Source organism: Sorex fumeus, unplaced genomic scaffold, assembly GCF_029834395.1.
Source record: "Sorex fumeus unplaced genomic scaffold, SorFum_2.1 ptg000012l, whole genome shotgun sequence".
Classification (NCBI taxonomy): domain Eukaryota; kingdom Metazoa; phylum Chordata; class Mammalia; order Eulipotyphla; family Soricidae; genus Sorex; species Sorex fumeus.
This window is the reverse complement of record NW_026606069.1, coordinates 2,847,815-2,870,859: the sequence shown is the minus strand read 5'-3', so window position 1 is coordinate 2,870,859 and position 23,045 is coordinate 2,847,815. Positions and strand designations below refer to the sequence as shown.

At 41.5% G+C, this 23,045-nt stretch overlaps 1 protein-coding gene and 1 pseudogene across 1 annotated transcript; one reads left to right on the top strand and one right to left on the bottom strand.

The window, feature by feature from the left end:
* The first annotated feature begins 2,765 nt into the window (after positions 1 to 2,765).
* On the top strand, positions 2,766 to 3,875 carry LOC130020512 (ribosome biogenesis protein NSA2 homolog; annotated as a pseudogene).
* Positions 3,876 to 18,467: 14,592 nt separating this feature from the next.
* Positions 18,468 to 19,889, bottom strand: LOC130020511 (tripartite motif-containing protein 75-like). Its single transcript, XM_056111109.1, has one exon. It carries the CDS (start codon positions 19,887 to 19,889, stop codon positions 18,468 to 18,470), a length of 1,422 nt encoding a protein of 473 aa, XP_055967084.1.
* Positions 19,890 to 23,045: the final 3,156 nt, after the last annotated feature.

The following is a 23,045-nucleotide window of genomic DNA, read 5'->3' as shown; positions in this document are numbered from 1 at the left end:
GTCTGCTTTGGGTATCAGGGTTATGTTTGTCTCATAGAAACTGGGAGGAGTTCTGTTTCTTTCACCTTCTGAAAGAGCCTGAAGAGAATTGGCAGTAGGTCTTCTTTACAAGTTTGGAAGGACTCACTAGTGAACCAAGCTTGTCCTGGTCTTTTGTTTTGGGGAACCTTTTGGTTAGCATGTAGATATCCTCTACAGTAATTGTCTTGTTGGAGTATTCTGTATTTTCTTGTTTTAGCCTGGAGAAGTTAGAAGAGTTCAAAAATGTATCTATTTCTTCTAGATTCTCTCATTCCATCGCATCAAGATTTTCAAAGTATTCCCTGATGATCCTTTGCATTTCTACTGTATCTGTTGTGAAGTCTCCCCTTAGATTTCTAATTCAGTCTATTAGGGGAGCACAGCAGTAGGGCATTTGGCCAGCCCAGTCAAGCCAGGTTCTATTCCTCCGCCCCCCTTGTAGAGCCCAGTAAGCTACCAAGAGTAGAGTCCTGGTGGCAAAGCCTGGCTGGCTACTTGTTATGTATTCAATATGCAAAACACAGTAACAACAAGTCTCAAAAATGGAGATGTTACTGGGTCTGCTGGAGCAAATCGATGAACAACAGGAGGACAGTGACAGAAATAGTGACAGTGAAAGTCTTGGTAGTGTTCGTAGATCTTATTTATCTTTTCAGAGAACCAGGTCTTGGTTTCATTAATCTTTTGGATCTATTTTTTATTAAAAGTCATTACTTTTTGCTTTAAGTTTATCATTTTCTTCCTCCTTCCTGCTTTGTACTTCTTCCTTCCTTCCTTCCTTCCTTCCTTCCTTCCTTCCTTCCTTCCTTCCTTCCTTCCTCCTTCCCTTCCTCCCTTCCTCCCTCCCTCCCTCCCTTCCTCCCTTCCTTCCTTTCTTCCTCCCTTTCTCCCTTCTTCCCACCCTCCCTCACTCCTTTTCTTTCTTCCTTACCTTCTTTTTGTTTGGGGCCACACCCTGCAGTCATCACAGATAACTTCTGGTTATGTGCTCAGAGATCACTCCTGGGGATATTTGAGGCAACGATATGGTGATGACAATGAAAACTTGTCAGCCTTATGCAAAGTAAGTGATCTGACCACTATACTATTGCTCCAGCCATTGAATCCCTTAAATTTTATCTGTGTGAATGAAACAATGAATATCAATATAAATTAGAAATGAATATGTCCAGAGCATGTGAGATTTGTTGTGGTGGGGGGGAACATACTTGGTGGTGCTCAGATGTTACTCCTGGTCTTGTGCACAAGGCAACATAATAAGATACTCTCCATGTCATGAGAAAATATTTTCAAATAATACATTAGATAAAGAACTAATATCCAAGATAGAGTACTCATAAAAATAAAAAACAAATTAATAACTCCATCAAAGAATGGGGATAGTATATAACTAGAAACTTCACTTAAAAAGATGTAGAGAGGATCAGTAGGTATATGAAAGAGCAATCGCTGATATTTATTATCTAGTAAATTCACATAAATGAATAATGTGATTTTATCTCGTATTAAGCTATCTCTTTGCATCCAGAAATTTAATGTTTCATGTTTTGATGAGCTGTGAATGCAAGGCATACATGCAAGCCAAGTGTTTTACAACTTAAACTATATCTCCAGCAAAAAGTGTCTATTTTTACCACAAAAATATTTATCTTTCCAAGAAAATTTTGTATAAACATGAAAACAGTGCATCAAACCATCAATAAATAAGCATAGCTTATATTTCTACAGTAAATCTTCGAATTCAAGTTTTAATATCATCATCACTTAAACAAGATTAAAGTGTATCAAATGTATAATATTTGATTACAGATGTAAATTTTTACTTAAGGCCTGACAGTTATTTTAATTATCAAAATTAGATGCTTTAGTTCATTATTTATAATTCTTATCCATTTGAATAAAAATATCTTAACTAATCAAACAGCATAGCTTAAAACTTACAAACAAAGCTAAAAACAGACTTTAGAAGTTGAAATGTCACTAACATAAGAAAGGATCTTTGTATGTTAGTAAGTACTGCGAAGGAAGGTCTTGTGGAGATGTAGTAAATTCACTTTCCTAAAATCAAGAACAACAGTGAAGGCCATAACATGGACCTTAGAGCTCTTCATGAAGGTCAGATTCCTCTACGTATCACTGAAGATTTTTTTCCATAGGATTAAATTAGTGAGTACCTAGGAATGCATTTAATTTTCTATAAAGTCAAAGATAAAGGATTTGCTTTAATTCTGTAGAACAAAATTATGTATTTTTAAAACCCAACAATTATGCTTTTTATTTTTGTCTAAGTAGCCAGACCTGCTAATTCCCCATGACCTTCTTCTTGTCTCCAAACTTGTAAGCCCAGAGAATGCAGAGGAACGGTATGATAATCCAGGGCAATGAAGATAGATGGAGCATTAGAGAAACAATCTAGGAGAGAAGATTTACAACTTGACCTTCTGATATACTTAGAACAGCACCATTAGCTGTCCTAATTCCTTTTTTCTAGCAATTAGATTTTTTAGATCTTTTTTTATTCTCAAAGATACTCATTGCTTATATTATCAAATTCTTACCTTAGTTTTTTATATAGTTTATTTTTGTTACCCTGATTTTTAAAAAAATCTTTATTATTTTATATATTCAATTATTTCTTTCTAAAAGATGTTTTGAGTTTTATAAGTTCTTTTGTATTTTGATTTAAAGAAAAGAATAAATGACTATCCAAAACATATAAACTTTAAAAAGAACATTAGTTGCTCATGAGTTTCAAATGCCAAAAGTTCAGTACTTTGGATACTTGGGCAGCTCTACCAGAAAGTCCTGAAGCCATAACAAAGCCACAAACTGAATGTATTGAGTAACACCTTAAGCACTATGGATATTATTTGAATTTCCATGAGAAAAAGAGAAAGAAGATCAAGAGGCTTAAGAGCCTTTAAAAAAAAGCAAAAATGATGATTGGCCTGAAGGCTAAGCTCTATCATAAACAGTGTAGTACTGAAAAAATACAAATGAAAAAGACTGTTAAGATGCATGAAAGGAGAATTCCCAAAGGAAAGAATGATGGAAAGACAGTACAAGAAGCCATACCTGTATATCTGGGTGGAAAGAGGGATAAAGTCCTTTTCCATATGAATAAACAAAAAGAACAACAAATAAATAGCAGGGAATTGGGAAGTTCATCTCCAAGGAGAAACAGAAGTATTAAACATTATTCAGACAGGAAAGAGAAAGAAGAAAGCATGAATGAGGATGGTTACTAAAGTTTACTTTGTTGTTGATGGCTTCACAAGAAACATAAATTTGAAAAATTCATTAGGCCAAAGGGCTGGAGCGATAGCACAGCGGGTAGGGCGTTCGCCTTACACGTGGCCAACATGGCCGACCCGAGTTTGATTCCTCCGCCCCTCTGGAGAGCCCTGCAAGCTACGAGAGTATTCGATATGCCAAACACAGTAACAACAAAGTCTCCAATGGAGACGTTACTGGGCCCGCTCGAGCAAATCGACGGTCAACGGGAGGGCCTTTACCTTTACCTTTACCATTAGGCCAATGGGTTTACATTTCAAAAAAGGCTTTGTAACACATCTTGAACTGAAAGTTACCTTTTGCCTGCCAACACTTGGTGTAAAAAAGATCCTTCATCTTCACTCTATGCTGCCTTGGTGCTCTCACCAAAGGTACAGTCATGAAGGTGAATATGAGCAAGTAGGGCCTTGTCACAGAGGGAGGCAAGGCTATTTGGGAAAAACATGTCCAGGTTACCAACAATTCTGAAAACGCACTCTTACTGGTTTGACAGTAACTTCATACAAATAACTCCTTATAATTATGAAAGACTGCATACCACTGAGGAGAGCCACCATTGACTACCAAAATGCCTAATATGTATGCAGTCATCAAGAAAAATGCATATGATGTTGCACAAAACATTAAAGTAAGTGATCGTGTTTTTTTTTCCAAAGAGCATTAATGGTAAGGTAGTTAAGGTTCTTGCCTTACATGCTGCTGATCCTCGCTTGATTCCCCACACCTCATATAGTCCCTGAAGTCCAGCCAGGAGTGATCCCTAAAAGCAGAATCAGGAGTTAGCCCTGAGTACAGCCTGGTATGGCCCAAGTACAAAAACTAAAATAAAATAAGGGCACTGATAGAATGCTGAAATATATAAAACATATGTTAGTAATATATCAATAATTTGATGCATATTAAGATTTTAACATTGAAAATCAATAAACGCAAGTTAGTACTTTCAGATTTTCTAAATTAATTCTAAACTCCATGTACCATTGTCTTCACTTTTTTAATTTCTAAGTCTACTTTTTAACACTTATTTTATTATCTTTTCCTCAGAATACTTCCAGTGGACTAGCCTTGAAGTTATTATTATCATAAGTCCCTTTTATTTATAGAGGTTAAGGGAACTCTAATTTTACCCACATTTTAATAAATGCTATACTCAATTTTTATGCTTTGGAAGAATGATGTTCCATGAACTCTCGTGGAAAAGCCACACATTCCTACCCAGCTGCTTTTGGGTTCAGCTTCCTAACCAGCCTGCACTGACTGTTGATGTTTTCTGCAATCTTAAGTTTCTTCCTAATAATAGTGGTAGGTAGTTAGTGGGAACTTTAAGAGACTATTGTAAACATTAAAGCACACACTGACCTCTTTGGGGGTCCTCTCTTAATGGAGTTTTCAACATCAAGTCGCACAAGATAGATGTATTTCTGACTCTAAGATTTTCCGTGGATGTGTGCTTGTGGTTGTGTGTGTATGTGTGTGTGTGTGCACGCGCATGTGTGAGTGCACGCATGCGCGTATGGCCATTAATTCAGGAGAATCTTCAGAGGCACTGAAACTGTTTGCCAAGATCTCTAACAAAGCATCAATTGATGTTATAAGCAACCTTGAGTAACAGAAGAATTTACATCACATTTTTCATGGTTCATAAGGAACCTCTTGTGATTTAAACGGTTTCATCAGAGAAAGCACCATTTGGGTAAGATTTAGAAAGAAGTTTCTCTTTGGAATGCTCAGTAATATTTGGTGGGAAGAAGAAGAGGGGGGTGCAATACTTAAAATACTGGTGAATTTCAGCTATTGGGTTCTATCTTATGGGAATCGTTTGTTAGTTTCAGAGGTCACAATTACCAGCAAATTTCTCACTGTTTCAGTTCAGTCTTTTTCCCATAGCGGTCCTTCCTTCTCCACCCTTTTAAGCTGCTTGGCACTGGCACTTCCCGGTTTGCCATCCCAAACTTTCCCTGGCAAGCAAGGACTCCAGGCCACCAGCAGTTCAATTATCCTCCTGGTTGCAGCACAGGTGTCCATGTCCTTCTTTGAGCTCTGGAGCTTCCAAAGAGACAAAAACAAAAAAACCCAAAAACCAAAAAAAAAAAAAAAAAAAAAAAAAAACTTTCTCCTTCCTCTGGGCTTCTGCTAGCAAGTGTATCCTTGAAGTTAGCAATCTCAGCTGAGAGTGACCCTCAACCTTTCTCCCAGCGCGATCCCCACCACTCCCACCAGGCCATCAGGATTCGCAGAGCCCTCCCCTGTCCTGCGCTCGGTTCCAGTTATCTGGCCGAGGAGATGCGGGGTCCACCTGGAGGCTGTGCCGCCGCCTCGCCCGCGCGGCGTTCCCCGCGTGAGCGCTGGATTATTCCAGTCTTTGAGCATGGCAGATTTCCACCAGATGACATCATGGGAGCCGAGTGAGTGCGGGCTCCGAGAGCGGGACTGAGAAGGGGAGGGGGAGGCGGGGAGGGGAGAGGGCTGGGAAGCTGAGCCCCAGCCGGGCTGCCTGCCACCCAGCTGCACGGCCGCGAGCTCGCACGAGCGCTCCGCCCGCAACTGACAAAGGATGGGGAGATGCCAGCGCTCGGGGCTGCTGGCTGCACGCCTGCAGGCGGCCGCCTGAGCGACTTCGCCCTCCGCCGGTGAGTGATGGCCCTGCGCCTTCCGGCCTGGCAGTGAGCCCGCACCCCCGGCCGGGTGTCCCGGCAGGTGTGTCCCCGAACCCGAGCGAAGCTTGAGCTCTAGAGCGCTGCTGGAGCACCAGACCCCGCAGCAGGTGCCTTTGCTGGCGGGTCCAGAGAGGAGTGGATGATGCCTCTGGCTGGGATTCTGAGCTGGGATTGGGAGCGACTCGCGGGCGGCAGGCTCAGCTCGGTAGAGTGGATGCTCCGGGAGCCTCCTGCCCTGGCTAGTTACCTTTGTTGCATCCCAGCGCCCGCTCCGCGCGCGCGAGTCCTTTCTGGTGGATGCCCAGTGCGAGGCGCGCTGTTTACACCAGCTCCACACTAGTCACAGAGCCGCACCCCTCGGAAAGCGCGGCATCAGTGACAGCCCCTTGGACAGGCTCGCGAGGTACTGGTGCGGGCTGGAAGGGGACCCGCACCTATGGTCCAGGCTGGTGCTGGGGGGCGGGGGAGGCGCTGTCAACCAGCTGGGCAACCTTTGTCTTGGGTTTAGCGCCTCTGCGCTCCAACCTGAGTCAGGTTTTCTCTTAACTGTGGAGTTGGATCTTACTGAGGCTCAAGCAAGCTTGGGCGAGAGATAATTGGTTTTCTGCTCCAGGAGGGACTGAGAACCGGGGACTTAAAATAGGAGAAGGGTGCTGCGCGCAAAGGTGAGTGTGACAGCTATCCCCGTGTAAAGCGAACTTCTTAAACTCCAGAAAGTGACATGACCCACGGAGGCAGAGAGGCACCCAAGTTCTGTTACCCAATGGTATGGGTAGGGGGCAGCTTAGCGAGACTCACTCTCAGTCTTGTTTTCGAAGCTTTGGTTTTAAGGATTATTGTGGCAGGTGGATGGAGTTAGGGAGACTAGCGTCTTCCTGGTAAACCCTTTTTAATTAAGTATTTCAGAAGAGATTCGCTTGCTTAACGTTTCTGAGATGGGTGTGTGGTCTATTGTGCAGCATTGTGGACAGAGAAGAGATTCAAACCTTGCTCTAGCATCTTACTTATTAGAGTTTCATTCTTCGTAAGTGTTAGGAACCCGATACTCCTGCTCCTCCCTTTCTACCCTCCTTTAGTTTCTGCTATCTGGAAAGAGTTCTTTCTACTCTAAGATCCCAGAGAAGTGCCAATATTTATAGAAGTGTTTTGTTTGAATATCGATTTATTTCCAAAAGAAACATTTTATGAAAAAAAAAGACGCACGAAAATGTAACTTTGCTAAATTGAAGTTTGCTTTTTTGCGTTATTTGCTTTTATTTACTTTAATTGAAAATATTTAAATTTTAAGGTACTTTATAATTATGATAATTATGAATTTAGTGTCTCATAAATCATATCTAAATGCTAAGCTGATTTTTGGTGTAAAATCATGCTGCCGGTTCAGTATCTAGCAATGCTAGAGAATAAGAGAGACACAGAAATCGGTTATAAATTCAGAGGAGTGCTTTATTTTAGAAAAACAGAAAAGTTTCTTTTACTTGTTTAATTTTGTTTTGGGGGTACACACAGTTGTGCTTAGGGCCTTAGTCCTGGCTTTGCACTAGAGGTCACTCCTGGCAGAACTCTGGGACACCATATGTAATACTTGGGATAAAACCGTGGTCAGCTGAATGCTGGCCAATCCCCTTATCCATGTATTATTTCTCTGTCCACAGAAAACAATTTTTTTCTATTTTTCTTAAAGATCAACAATCTTAATGATTTTTTTTCTAAAGTAGAAATATGAAAGTAAATTTCCCTGGTCAGGGATTAGGCACTGTTTTTCTGACAAAATTTGAGGTCTTTTCAGAACTCACATGTTGAAAAATTAGAGAAATAAGAAATGTGAAATATGAAAAAGGAAGTAGGTAAGAAAATTCGGTGGTTTAACTAAATGTCAGTGTTAGGTCTAAAATGTGTTAAGTGGAGGTCATATTAGTTTGTTTTGGGAATAGTTCATTTTAAGTTTTACAGGCTTGGCCTCTTCTTCCAGGAAGTAGAAGATTACATCTTTGATTTTGTTATATTGTTGTATGTTGTTATATGCTGTAATCTTGTTAAAATTATGTTGTATATTACATTGAGAATGCAGTGGTCTGATTAAAGAGAGCTTCTCTTTATTTAGGACTTAAAAGGTTATCAGCAAATTTTTCTTTTGCAATTCAGGATAATTTCTCATTCTTTTTCTCTTGAATCTTTATCACAAAGGTATTTATGTGTTTTCTTTTTTACTTTATTACATTAATTTCTTTATAATGATGTTTAAGGAATTGCATTGCAGGCTGTTGAGAACCTGTTGCTTATGTTGACTGTTCTCTACAAATGCTATAATACCAAATCTCTTTTGAAAATGAATTTTTTGTCTGATGATGTGCTACAAGATGAAGTATACCCCCCAAATAGAGATTTTTATAAAATGCATATCTTATTCTGATGAGTCTGCTAGAATCATAAGAAGAATATATGTTACTAGGTCATAGTTTTGTCAAGTAATACTTCTTTTAATAATCAGATGTTTTATTTTCTTTATGTGGGTATTATTACTTTATTTCTTTATATGGGTATTCTTTATATGGCTATTAAGGGTAACAGGCCATATTTTATTTATGAAATTTTTCATTTTATTTAGAAAGTCTTTCATCCAAAAAGGTGAAAAATGTTCTAGTACTTCAAAATAGATACACTAGAATATGTGAGGAAGTCCTCAGAGTTTAGGCATACTATGATAAATATTTATGATTTGCATGATACATATATGTTTATAGCATTGATTTGTAAATACATGAATCAAAATTACGTCCTTTAAATAAAGGTAAAGGCCCTACCGTTGATCGTCGATTTGCTCGAGCGGGCCCAGTAACGTCTCCATTGGAGACTTTGTTGTTACTGTGTCTGGCATATCGAATACTCTCGGTAGCTTGCCGGGCTCTCCGAGAGGGGCGGAGGAATCGAACTCGGGTCCGGCCATGTTGGCCGCTTGTAAGGCGAACGCCCTACCCGCTCTGCTACCGCTCCAGCCCTTCTCAAAACATTCTTTAAAGTATTTCTTATTTTGTTACGTAGAACTCAATTGGGAAAGATAGCAGTAGGAAGAAAGGGTTTTCTTTAAAAGACATAAAGAATACTACAATTCATTGCTAAGCAATAGTGATATTTCAAGGTCATGGAAAAGTGCATCTTGTCAGAATGCTGGAAACTTTCCAAGTAAAGATTATGAGGAATGAAGTTTTGCCATTCGGTAGCCTCTTGCTTCCATTGTTTCGATTATTTGATTTAATAGTTGATCTCCATGATTCAGTAAAGCTCTCTTCACTTTTCTTGGGACAAAATTTACCTTAGCCTAAATCAGCAGTTTGTTTTATGGGGGTTTTCCTATGGTGTAATTTGAATTCTAGTCAAAGCATGCCTTATGAATTACAAAATATTATTATTTTATTTTTTGCTTCCAGTCAAATGTTCATCAAACTGATTAATAAAACAGAAGTCTTGCCTTAAAGGTTCGGGCATGACAGCTTTTTCTGGAACTACAGGTTAGGACTGTAAACCAACAGTTATGGGATAGTTGAAAATAATTAGGAACATGATGATACATAATTGAGTATAGAATTTTTGCTAGGTATTGTCTTTTGTTGTTATTCTTTGGATTTTGACTTCCATTAAATATCTCTACTTCTTTCCTTGGAAATAATATGTCTTCATCTCTAACTGATTTGTTTTGCATTTGTCTTAGTTTTTCTTCATGGATGGTCCGTGATATATATATATATATATATATATATATATATATATATATATATATAGTCTTTACTTTTTCAGACTGACCTGCCTTAGTTTTATTGAGATATGGGTTAATGTCTTTCATGTGATAAATTCATGGCCTTCAGCTCTCTTCCATTCTTTTTCCAAAGAAGAAATACGTTTGACTCTTGAACTTCTTTTATTATTTTCCATTATTTTAGACTCTCCATTGCATTTTCTTATTTTTGAATGTGCGTTCTATGTTCTTTTCCATAAATGCTAAATTGTGACTTGCCTTTTTTTCTTCTGTTCTTTTGAACAATATAATCAAAATTATTTTAGAAGTCTTTGTTTTGTTCTTGCTAATGTTGATAAATGAAATATAATAAGTTTGTTTTTCACTGTCTTCTTACTCTTAACTCCTAATGAAAACCATAAAGTTGTCAGAGTTTCCTGTTGGCATACATATAAACGGAGATAGCTTATACTATAACGCTCTCTAAGTAACTTGAACTGATTCTGTGCTAATCAACTTCCCCTGCCAGAAAATCCAGCTGCTAAGGTATAGGTATCTTGATCTTTCCCTGGTTCATTCCGCTTTGAATTCAGTGTAAGACTTTGAAAATTGTGTTCCTCTTTTTAGAAGTCTCACTCTTTCTTTCTTTGTCTCCAATTATATGTGCACTTTGACACAACAGCCCCAGTGTCATATGGATGAAACCAGTCAAGTATAGCTTCACCATTTATTATTTCTCACTGGGATTATAACATTTCTAACTTTGTTCATCTCCAGCTGTACAAGACTGCCAATTTTTTACTGGATTTCATCTCTCATAACAGAAGTCCTCTGCTTTAGCAAAGTCCCTATTTTCATTCTCTGGCTATGTGTCTAAGTTGACAAATGTCATCGTCACTCCCCATGGTAGGTGAGGGAAGGCATGCTAAATTCAGCTTATTTTTTCAACACATCTTTCAACTGGAATTTTGCTTTGTCTTGTGTTTTTTGCTTTGTGATATTATTTTTTTTGCAGGGGTTGCGGGGCTTGCCTGACTGTGCTAAGGGCTATCTCTGCTTCTGCATTCAGTGATCACTTCTGGTGGAGCTCTGTGGAACCTTATGGGATGCCAGAATTAAACACAGCTTGGCTGCATGTAGGCCCAACTCACTGTATTATCTTTTTAGCTCCCTCTATCTGGAATTTTGAACTCTCTAGTTATGGTTTGTTCAGAAGCTCCACAAGTTTGTTGTTTTGTTTTCCCTTTTTGGGTCATACCTGGTGATACACAGGGTTTACTCCTGGCTCTGCACTCAGGAATAACTCCTGGAAGTGCTCAAGGGACCAAATGGGATGCTGGGAATCAAACCGGGGTCAGCAACTTGCAAGGCAAAAACCCTACCCGCTCTGCTATAGCTACAACCCCTCCACAAGTATTTTTAACAGACTTTTTTTTCCCCTTAATTTTGATTTAAAGGCGGGATGGAAGAGTTGGGCCACACCTCGAATTGCTTAGGGCTCATTCCTGGCAGTGCTCAGGGTCCTCACATACAACAAAAGTGCCTTAACCACTCTACTATTACTCCAGAAGCTTTTTTCCCATATTCTTACTCTTTTAGTTGTTCTTAGTGGTACAGTAGGTCTACTGTGAATTATTTCAGCATAACCATGAGCTGAAGTGGTTCCAGTCTACAGTGTCCTAAGAAACAGTGAATTCTAAATCCATTTGATGTTAAAGTGTTACTAAATTCTCAGGGATGCAGAGATAGTATGAAAATTAAGGTGCACGTCATGCATGCAATGAGCCTCAGTTTATCACAAGGGTAGTCCAAGTTTGATTTTCAAATGTTACCAGATTGACAGGGATGGAGAGGTAGTATGAAGGTTCATATGAAGGTAGTATGAAGGTTCAGATGCATGTCATACCTGTGACCAAGATCAGTTCATCACGGATATAGCCCAAATAATTCCCAGCACTACAGGGTGTAAACAACTCTGCATTCTGGGGTCCTGAAATGTGTGTCTACCCCTCTGTTTGGGCAGGTGGGACTTGTCAATGCTGAAAGCCAGTGATTCAAACAGTAAATTCAAATTCATGACAAGAAACATAATAAATTGACAAAAATCTTTTTTGATCCTAGGAGTGATGTACACACATATAAAATACACACATACAAATAACAACCTTCTGAATCTAAGTAGCTTATGTTTTCCAAATCATTTCATTTGTAAAGCAATGCTACACATAAGGAGTGGATACAATATGTAAACCCCCTCTTAGAAATAACTTCCCTTTGTTTCACAAAATTTTACTCTGAAAAGCAACTGATATACCAGACAATTTGTTATATGTATATTTTAGAGGTAATGGGTTAATAAATAGTAAGGTAAAGGTAAAGGCCCTCCCGTTGATCGTCGATTTGCTCGAGCGGGCCCAGTAACGTCTCCATTGGAGACTTTGTTGTTACTGTGTCTGGCATATCGAATACTCTCGGTAGCTTGCCGGGCTCTCCGAGAGGGGCGGAGGAATCGAACTCGGGTCGACCATGTTGGCCGCGTGTAAGGCGAACGCCCTACCCGCTGTGCTTTCGCTCCAGCCCAATAAATAGTCATTTTTTAAAATTTTTTGATATATGGGTGAAAGTCAGTATATGTATCTTCTGTAAAAAATGTTATAAATGGTCTTTGGTTGTTTTAGAAATAATGTCATTTACAATATATCTCCAGTATGACCTACTTATTTAACTGTACCTCTGTGGATTGTCTTAGAATTTCTGTTAAAACTGTCTAATAATGAATGGCTAGATTCTCAAGGTGAACTAAAATAAATAATGCTATTTTAAGTGATCACATTTTTTTCAGGTAACATATTAGAAACCATTGACTTTGGTGGACATGATCGCATGCAAGTTGGAAATTTTTGGTCAATTTTACTTGCCTTTCATTCAGTTTCCTGAGACTATTAAGAAATTCATTAAATCATGGAAGGAGTGAAAATTGTGATACAATCACACTGCTGCCTTATTATTTGGGACTGAGTAATGTGCTGATTCTCATTAGTTATATATCACATACTTCTTGGGCCCTGGCTGTTTTTTCAGTCTTGTTTCCGATTCTTGCAAAGTTTTAAAATGAAGGTGGAGAGAAAATCATGTTTCTGTAACTTGTTTCTTGTAAGAATCAGATTCTAATTCTACAGAGGTGATTGGGTAAATGTGTGAATTGGCCAATGTTGCTTTGGTTTCTGTTGCTTTAACTCTTTTTAAGACTGCATGGAGAAATCTCTAACATCCCTGTCCAAGATAGTCTTTCAAAATTGGAGAGGACTCAACCTTTGACCTGCTGTTCTCAAGAACCAAGGGCTCTGTGCTGCTCTGGCGGAGGAATGCTGTTTCTACTCTGATCACCCTGAGGTTGTCAGAGACTCTATGGCCAAGCTACGGGAAGGCCTTGACCTATTATTTCTTAAGAATGGGGGGCTGTGTGCCGCCCTAGGTGAAGAGTGTTGCTTTTATGCTGACCATTCAGGAGTGGTTCGGGACTCCATGACCAAATTAAGGGAAGGATTGGAACAACGAAGGAAAGACAGGGAGTCCCGAGAAGGGTGGTTTGAATCCTGGTTTAATCAGTCACCCTGGTTAGCAACTCTCCTTTCGACCCTACCTGCACCACTCTTGATACTTCTAATTCTGTTTACCTTGGGACCCTGTATCCTCAATAAATTAGTTACGTTTGTTAAGGAACAAATTAATTATATCCAATTGCTAGTGCTGAGACAGCAGTATCAGACTTTACTCCATGAGGAAGAAAGTACCACCTAAGAATATCTCTAGGATTAGCGATATGCACAAAAGAAGTGGGGAATGAAAGGAGCTAGGAAGGCTAGGAAGGAGTTAATTAACTTGGAAAATTGCTTTCTGTAAACAGTTCAGCAGCCTTGAGGTTACAAAATTGGATTGAATCCAGTAGATGTGTAAGGTATGGGTTAGTCATAACTATTTAAATTGATAGAGTGTTTTGACCATTCTGGAAACTGAAACTATGTGACCGGGTCAAGGTGTTTGAGTTGAGATACTGCAAGAAAAACCGCAAGGAACCTAGCAAAACATGTATGTTCAAAATATGTGGCCTTTGTTCTCAAACTGTATAAAAGATGACCTGTTTCTGAGTTCGAGGCTCTCAGACGCTGCCCGCTCATGGGTACGTTGTGGACCCCCAGCATGCTGGTCTGAATAAAACCCCGCTTGAATTCCTGCAGGAACGTTGTCTGTCTGGTCTCTCCGTGCCGCCCAGGGTCAGGGAACTCCCGACCCAACAATATATGAGGAATAGGTGGGTTGGAGTGATAGCACAGAGGGTAGGGTGTTTGCCTTGCACGCAGCCAACCTGGCCTACCTGAGTTTGATTTCTCCGCCTGTCGCGGGAAGCCTGACAAGCTACTGAGAGTATCTCACCTGCATGACAAAGCCTGGCAAGCTACCTGTGACATATTCTATACGCCAAACACAGTAACAACAAGACTCACAATGTTACTGGGCCCGCTCGCGCAAATTGATGAACAACGGGAGGAGAGTGACAGTGACAGCGAGGAATAGGTAAACGTAGACAATGCCTGGATTTACAAAACATTAATTTCATAGACTACATGGTAGCACTAAGAAACGCTTTAGGAGCTAGAAAGAGTGAATGGTGGGTAAAGTACTGGTCTTGCACACTGACAACCTGGGGTTGACCCCATCACTCTAAATGACAGGAAGTATCCCTAAGAACAGAATCCAGGACTAAGCCAACAACAACAAGTTTCAATTTACATTTATATAATTTTCCAAGCCACTTTCAAGTTATATTTATATCATTTCCTTCAAATCACCATTTTGGTAGTACAATAGTTTTATTTAGAGATCGTGAGAAATAAAAAGAGGAGACAGAACCTGACTTCTCTGAGGAGAGCTGAGAGCAACACCTGAGGTGAAGATGAGAGGAGGCACGAACTTGTCTTCACAATTTTGTAGTAATTTTATAGGTTTTCTCCTAGGCTTCCCCAAGGCAGCTTTTTCTACCTAGATAAGTCTGTTCACTACTACACTATTGTCAAAAAAGAACCTGAGACTTTTGATGACTCTCCCTCATGTGCTCACCACAACCATTGCTCATGGAGGAGCTTCTCTGCAAGGGCTCCAAGCTCCTCTGGGCTTTTGCTGGGGCCAATTAAAGCCTCATCAGACCTCACTTCCTATGTTCAAAAAAGTGGATCAGGCAGTATTGAGTCTTGCCACTCTAGGGCCAGTAACAGTAACTTCTTCAATCTCATCTTGGTTGTATTAATTCTGAAGAACTCAATCCCTGGGAGCCCCCTATCGGCCATCCTTACTAAAGGGAAATGAAAATAATGAAGCAAACTGCACTCATCTGTGGAATATAAAGTAACAGAATGGGAGACTAACACCCAAGAATCGTAGAGACAAGGACCAGGAGGTTTACTCCACAGCTTGGAAGCTGGCCTCAAATGCTGGGGGGGAAGGCAGCTCAGATAGAGAAGGGAGCACCAAGTAAATGCGGGTTGGGAGATGCGTGCCCAATGTAGACTATAGATCAAACACAATGGTCACTCATTGTCTCTATTGCAAACTACAACAACAACCAAAAGGAAAGAGAGAACAAAAGCGAATGCCCTGCCACAGAGGCAGGGTGGGGAAGTGGGGGTGGGGTGGGGGTGGTGACAGGGATCCTGGGACCATTGGTGGTGGAGAATGGGCACTGGTGGAGGGATGGGTACTCGATCATTGTATGACTGAAACGTTAACTACAAAAGTTTGTAAGTATGTAACTGTACCTCACAGTGAGTCAATAATTAAAAAATGTAAAAAAGCAATAAATAAAATTAAATTAAAAAAGGAATGATCTCCACATGTTGAAGTTAAATCACCATTTGTGGTTTTTTTTTAAACAGATTTGAAATGAGGCTAAATGATAAATAAAATACTTATGAATTATTAGAAAAACTAATGAGAGCACCTAAACCTACAAATGACAGACATGTCCATCAGAGGAAGAATGATTACTTAGACTGTTCTTTGACCAATCAGTTCTGAATGGTAGAACTCAAACAGTGTAAGTTATTTTAGTCCAAATTCTCTATGTATATACAGCAAATACATATTTTTTATTTTTATATATTTTTTAACAGACTTAGGAATTTTCTTGGGCTGGAGCAATAGCACAGAAGGTAGGGCATTTTCCTTGCATGTGGCTGATCAGGCCAACCTGGGTTCGATTCCTCTGCCCTTCTCAGAGAGCCTGGCAAGCTACCAAGAATATCTTGCCCATACAGGAAATCCTGGCAAGCTACCCGGTATGTATTCTACATGCCAAACACAGTAACAACAAGTCTCACAATGGACACGTTACTGGGCCTGCTCAAGCAAATTGATGAACAATGGGAGGACAGGGCTACAGTGTGTTTCAGTCATGCAATGTTTGAGTACCCTCCACCAGTGTCCATTCTCTATCACCAATGTAAAAATACAATAAATTTAAAAAAGGAATGACCATCACATGTCGAAGTTAAATCAGCATTTGTGGGTTTCTTTAAAAACAGATTTGAAATGAGGCTATATGATAAATAAAATATTATGAATTATTAGAAAAACTAATGAGAGCACCTAAACCTACAAATAACAGACGTGTCCCTCCCACCACCCCCACCCTATGTCTCTGTGGCAGGTGCATTCTCTCTCTCTCTCTCTCTCTCTCTCTCTCTCTCTCTCTCTTTCTCTCTCTCTCTTTCTCTCCTCTATCCTCTCTCGGGTGTTATGGTTTGCAATAGAGTTAGTAAGCAGCCATCATGTTTGATCCATAGTCCAATTTCCACACAAATCTCCCATCATGAGCGAGCCCTCCAAGCATCATTTACTTACTGGTCCCTTCTCTATCCCAGCTGCCTTTTCCCCCAGCACATAAGATCAGCTTCCAAGCTGTGGAGCGATCCTCTTGGCCCTTATCTCTACTATCCTTAGGTGTTAGTCTCCTATTATGAGCAATTATATTGAAATTAAAACTTTCTGTCTTTTATCTTTTATTTATTTTAGTATTTGAACCAGGCTGAGAAGGGCTTAGGGGATAGTCCTTGTTCCATGCTCAGAAGTTCCATCCTGGAGTGTTACATAATTGAGAGAAATTGGTTAAACTTACATATGCTCTAAGACAATACAAACCTGTGTGCAAGTGAAACCTTTACACTCTAGAGATAACAAACTAATTAGCAGGAGTGGACATGAGGCATTTGAAATGACATTTAGCACATCTTTCTATTGAAAGGGAGAAAAAGTTTGAAATAAAATTTTATTTTATTAGAAATAGAAATAAGGATACACAATGACCAAATTTGTAGTACTTTTACTACAGGCTGGAGCAATAGCACAGCGGTAGGGCGTTTGCCTTGCACGCAGCCAACATGGCTGACCCAAGTTCGATCCCTCCGCCCCTCTGGGAGAGCCTGGCAAGCTACCGAGAGTATCTTGCTCACACGGCAGAGCCTGGCAAGCCACCCGTGATGTATTCGATATGCCAGACACAGTAACAGTAACAGTTCTACAAATTCTACAAATTTGTAGAATTGTGAAAAAGAAGGGCTGGTGTAAAAGCACAGTGAGTGGGGCGTTTGCCTTGCACTCGGCCAACCCGGGTTCGATTCCCAGCATCCCATGTGGTCCCCCGAGTACCACCAGGAGTGATTCCTGAGCGCAGAGCCAGGAGTAACCCCTTTGCATTGCCGGGTGTGATCCCCCCCCAAAAAAAAGAATTATGAGAAAGAGATCATTTCTCCCCCATGTTCACGGAAAGTGAACACCTATGCAGTCACCCCGAAATCTAAAAGACCACCAGCTTTCCACACTGGGAGGGTGGGGGAAGGGTGAGAGTCAGAGAAGCCAAGGAAGGAAGAAGGAAGGGATCATCCCCCTGAACCTTTCTTGTGCCTACAGTCAGAGGGGTGCAATCTTGAGTGGGGGATATATAAAAGTGAGTGTTATCTGCTTCCTAATTATGTCTGTAATTGTAACAATATATTCATAAAAAATTCAGAACTTCTTTTGTTTTATCTTTTATTTATTTACTTTATTTTTGGTCGGCCCAGGATCTATTCCTTCGCCCCTCTTGGAGAGCTCGGCAAGCTACCCAGAGTATCTCACCCATAGAGCAAAGCCTGGCAAGCTCCCTGTGACCTCTTCAATATGCCAAAAACAGTAACATCAAGTCTCAAAATGGAGACGTTACTGGGCCCACTCGAGTAAATCGATGAACAATGGGAGGACACTGCAATGCAGTGCTCCTTTATTTTAGTATTTGGGCCTCACCTAGCTGGCCTTAGGGGATAATGCTTGCTTCATGCTCAGAGAAAACCCCGAAAGGGTTACAAAATCGAGGAAAATTGGTTGAACATACATAATCGCTAAGAATATACAAACAGTGTCCAGGAACAAGCAGAACATTTCGGCACTAGTGAAAAGCAACTAGTGAGCCCGCACATGAATATTTTGCAATGTCTTAGAAAATAACTTTATGACGAAAGAAAATATGAAACTAAAAATGTCTGTACTTAAAATTTTCTTATTAAAAATAGACATAAAGATACAAAATAATTGGTTTTGCATTATAAAGTGTTACAAAATGGGAACATTTCTTCCGCCATCTTCCTTAAGTATCAACATCTGATGCAAAGAATTCCAAATTTAGAAAACCACCAGCTGTCCACATGAAGGAAGGGGGTAAGCCCAGAGTGTGCTCACCCCTCCTCTGCCCTCCCCGAGCCCACAGAGAGAGGGGCGCAGTCCGGCCCCACGCGGAAGTACGGCTTGAGCTCTTCAGCAAAGGACTCGGTGAACAAGTGCAGGTGAGACCTGTCGGCGGCGTTGTAGAAGGAAAGCTGGCCCAGCTCCCAATCCAGGTAAACGCCGATGGCCGTGGGTTGGTCCCTGAGAGCCAGAGGCACCGCCCCCGCACTCACGGCCAGGTAGTCGCTATCCTGCAGCTGCAGTGTCCAGCATCTCTTGGGACCCGCCAGGGGACGCGAGGTCTGGGCCGAAGGCGCGACGCTGCACACGCCCACGGCCCACTCGGGATTGGCGCCCACCTGCACCTCCCAGTAGTGGCGGCCAGAAGCGAAGCCCTCCCGGCCCAGGACCACCAGCTGGCCGGTGTCATCACAGGATTTGGTGCCCCCATCCCCTTTGTACCTCTTCCTCACGCAGGTCACCGACTGGAGGTCCTGGGACACTCGCAGGCTGGGGTGGGCCGTGTCGGGGTCCAGGCTGATGCTCTCTCGGAATCTCCGGATGATGCTGTTGAGCGCCGAGTGCAGAGGAGGGAGGCTGTAGGCCACGGGCCTAAAGCGCAGGGGCTGCACGGCCGGGAGCTGCAGGCCCGCACAGCGCTGCTGCAGGCCCCTCACGCCCCTCAGCACCATCTCCTCGGACATCACGCTCTGCTCCGCCACATCCCGTCTGAGGTCTTCCAGCTCCCAGATGTGGTCCGAGTAGGCCTCCAGGTTGTCCCTGAGCTGCTGCTGCAGGCGTTTGTCCTCTTCTGTCAGCCTGCAGAGCGCGGCCTCCTGCTCACGCTCCACAAACTGGGTGAGCTGCTCAAATTCCGAGGCCAGCTGACTCCTGTGCTTTTCCCCGTCCGCTCTCAGCTCCAGGAGGTTTCTGTCTTGGGCGACATCTCGCTTCTGCACCTCTGCCAGCTGCTTCTTCAGGGACTCGATGCAGTCGCTGAGCCTCTGTCTGTGATGAGCCGCTGCCTCAGCCACGGACCTGATGTGGTGGCCCTGGTGGGCAGGGCCCTGGGCACACAGAGGACACACCAGCTCCTGGTCATCCTCGCAGAAGAGGCTCACTCCCTGCCTGTGCTCCTCACAACTGCCCTCCTCTGCCGGTGCCATCTCGCTGCTCCCAGAGCTGTGCAGTAGCATCGCCAGGTCCACCAGCCTGCCCAGCTGGGCGTTGGCACTGACGCGCATCTCCTGGCGGGACTGCCGGCACACGGGACAAGGGAATGTGTCCTTCAGGTCCTTCCATGACATGCGGATGCAGGAGTCACAGAAGCTGTGGCCGCAGTCGATGGTGACGGGGTCATTGATGTATTCCAGGCAGATGCGACAGATGAGGTCTGGCTGCATTTGGGCCAGGGCTGCTGACACCTCCTCCATCCTCGGATGTGGGAAGGGCAGGTCGGGAGTGATTTTCCTCAGACAGTTGAAACCCTCAGGCTCTCTCCTGCCAGGAAAACAGTTACACACTCAGTCATTTGTTCTGATCTCCTCTATGGATGTGTCTCTCTGATGACCAGCACACTTCTAGACTCAAGGGCTTCTCCAAGTGTACTCTCCTAAGACCAATCGAACTGCTGGAGCCTAATGCATTAGGGTTCCCTTTTCAAATAATATTGCTTCATAGATGCCAACTCTCTGTGAATGGGAAAATGACCCCATTCACATCAGAGAAAAGGGAACTTAATTCTGGGACTCAGTAAAAAAAAAAAATAGATACCAGATAGTCAAATAGGTGCCCCCTAGAACCTGCACCAAGTGCGCACGAAGGATGCTGTGAAGTTAATTAAGCTCTGGCCCAGCAAGAAGCACATCCCCCCACCCACTGTTTCATCTCTCTGCCCCACCTCTGCCCCACATAAGGCAACAATTGTGATGATCACTACTCACCTTGGTCCTGATACTAGCCCTGCACAGTGCTCGGTGCTGTTGGTGAGCTGCTCTCCTTGCAGGATACAGACTTCAGGCTGGCACTGCTTGCCCTGCACTCAGCACAGCATTTATATACATCCTAGGGTAGGGCTCAGGAGAACCACCCTGCAATAGGGTGGGGCTCAACTCACGGGATTCTCAGAGGGCTGAGTTATTTCCCAGACCTGTATTTTGTCACAAGGAATGCCATGTTCAGGGAACTAGCTTTCAAGGGAAGCAAGCCCTTCTTCAATTGTCTTCATTTTCCACATCCCATCCTTGTTGAGGAAAAGTAGAAATGATAAATAAACTAGAAACTGAGCGCTGTTGGCATCAGAGAGATAGTGGAGGCTGTAAGGTGTTTGCCAGGTGTGATCCTTGAGCCCAGAGGCAGGCAAGTACCCCCAAGCACTGTAGGGTGTGTGCTCCCACCATAAAACAAATAAACAAAGAGGCAAATAAACAAATACTGAAGTGCCAGACTGCACAGCAGGCTTGTTTGTTTTGCTTAGTTTGGGGTCACAAAGAGCTGGGATCAGACTTACCTTGGGCTCTATGCTCAGGGGTTACTCCTGGCAGGGTTTGAAGTACCTACCAATTGTTTTCCAGCAGAGTAAACTGGATCAGCTGTGGGGAAGACAGGAACCTTAGTCTCTATTATATTGCTGACCTCAGAATTTTTATTTAATTTTGTTTTGTCCTGAAATTCAATGTGTTAAACATCATCCCAGAGACTTTTGTGCTGTTTTTTTTTTTCTGCCACATCTAGCAATGCTCATTGCTTATTCTTCATTTATCAGTCCTCGTGGACTTGGGGAACTCTTTGAGGTCCCAAGATTCAATCTGGGTAGGTCACATGCATGACAAGTATTATCAGTCCTTCCTAGTGATTTTTTTTATTTTTTCCAGTAAGTCACCAATATTTTACAGTCATAATGCTTTGCATTTCTTCTGGATCAATAATTTTTTAACACTCATTTACGTAAAAAAGTTTTCCCTCATGAAGATCTTTGTAAATCACAGTGTTTATCTAAAATATAAGAGGAAATTTGGAAAAACTAAGGAAATAAATTTAAATAAATAGATTCTTGAAAGAGGGAAAAAATGAGTTGTCTGATACATGAGTAACTTGTTGAATTACTGCTAATAAACAATGCAAATATTTTTAACAATTTCCTTGGTAATCTGCAATTCTAATTAGCATTCACAATTAATAAAAATAAAAAATATCTGTTGAATAACTGCTAATAAACAATGCAAATATTTTCAACAATTTCCTTGGTAATCTGCAATTCTAATTAGCATTCCCAATTAATAAAAATAAAAAAAAATATCGCGTGCTAGTGTAGCCCAATGGCATCTGCTCGCTCCAGGAATATGAAGAGCCTCAAACCGATTTGACCATCTCATAGGTGAGTGGCCACTCCATCTTTTGAAGTCCTGTGGAATCCATTTGGTAACGGCTCTAGTCCAGCGGTCCCATGCATGGTACCATGTCCATTATCCCTGGCCTTTCAAGGGTGATCTTTGGTCTCAGATATCAGGTTCGGCTTTCCAGAGATTTTATTTAGACTTGCAGCATTCCATGGGCACATAGAGCTTTTTGGTTATCACAAAATTGATGATTATTTGGTTTCTCTTCAGCTTCTTCTGACATTTTGACATTTCTATTAAAAGGCAGTTTACACAAAGTATTTCACAATGCCTTTTCAGCAGTTCTGATTGTGCGGGGGGAGGAATTCTAAACAATATGGTGCATCTTTTGTCGAAATAATGAATGTAATCAATGTAGAGAAGAATTAAGTAGAAATCATCTGCCTTACAGGCATTGGGAGGGGGTATATTGGGCTTCTTGGTGGTGAAAAGTGAGTACTGGTGAAGGGAAAGGTGTTTGATCATTGTATTACTTAGACTTAAACCTGAAAGCTTTGTAACTTTTCCCACAGTGATTCAATAAATAAATATAAGAAGAAAAATAAATAAAATTATGGGAAAAAATAAAAATAACTTCTCCCTATAGGAAATAATATTACAACTAGGGAAATAACAAATTATAAATGTGTAGTCACTAAAAGATAATCATCCAATATTCAAATAAATATACTTTGTGTTTTATATCCAACCTTTAGTTAAGCTGTGTGCATTATTTTTCCAAAATAATTTTACTGTGCATTCAATTCTGTTTGGTTTCCATATCAGGCAAGAAATTAAAAAGAATCATACTTTCCTAAAAAAAAGGCAGTTTACATAGAAAATGTTCAGGAAACAAAACAAAGTTCTTTTGAAATTCCACAGAGGGTAGGGCGTTCGCCTTACAAGCGGCCAACATGGCCGACCCGAGTTCGATTCCTCCGCCCCTCTCGGAGAGCCCGGCAAGCTACCGAGAGTATTCGATATGCCAAACACAGTAACAACAAAGTCTCCAATGGAGACGTTACTGGGCCCGCTCGAGCAAATCGACGATCAACGGGAGGGCCTTTACCTTTACCTTTACAAGTTATTTCCTAAAGTAATTTTCAGGCTTCACAAATGTGCTCTTAGCGTCTATAATTTTCCTACTAGTTTCCTTTCTTAGAAATTCTTGAGTTTAGTATGTTACAAGCTCCGTGCTTTTCTCACATTGAA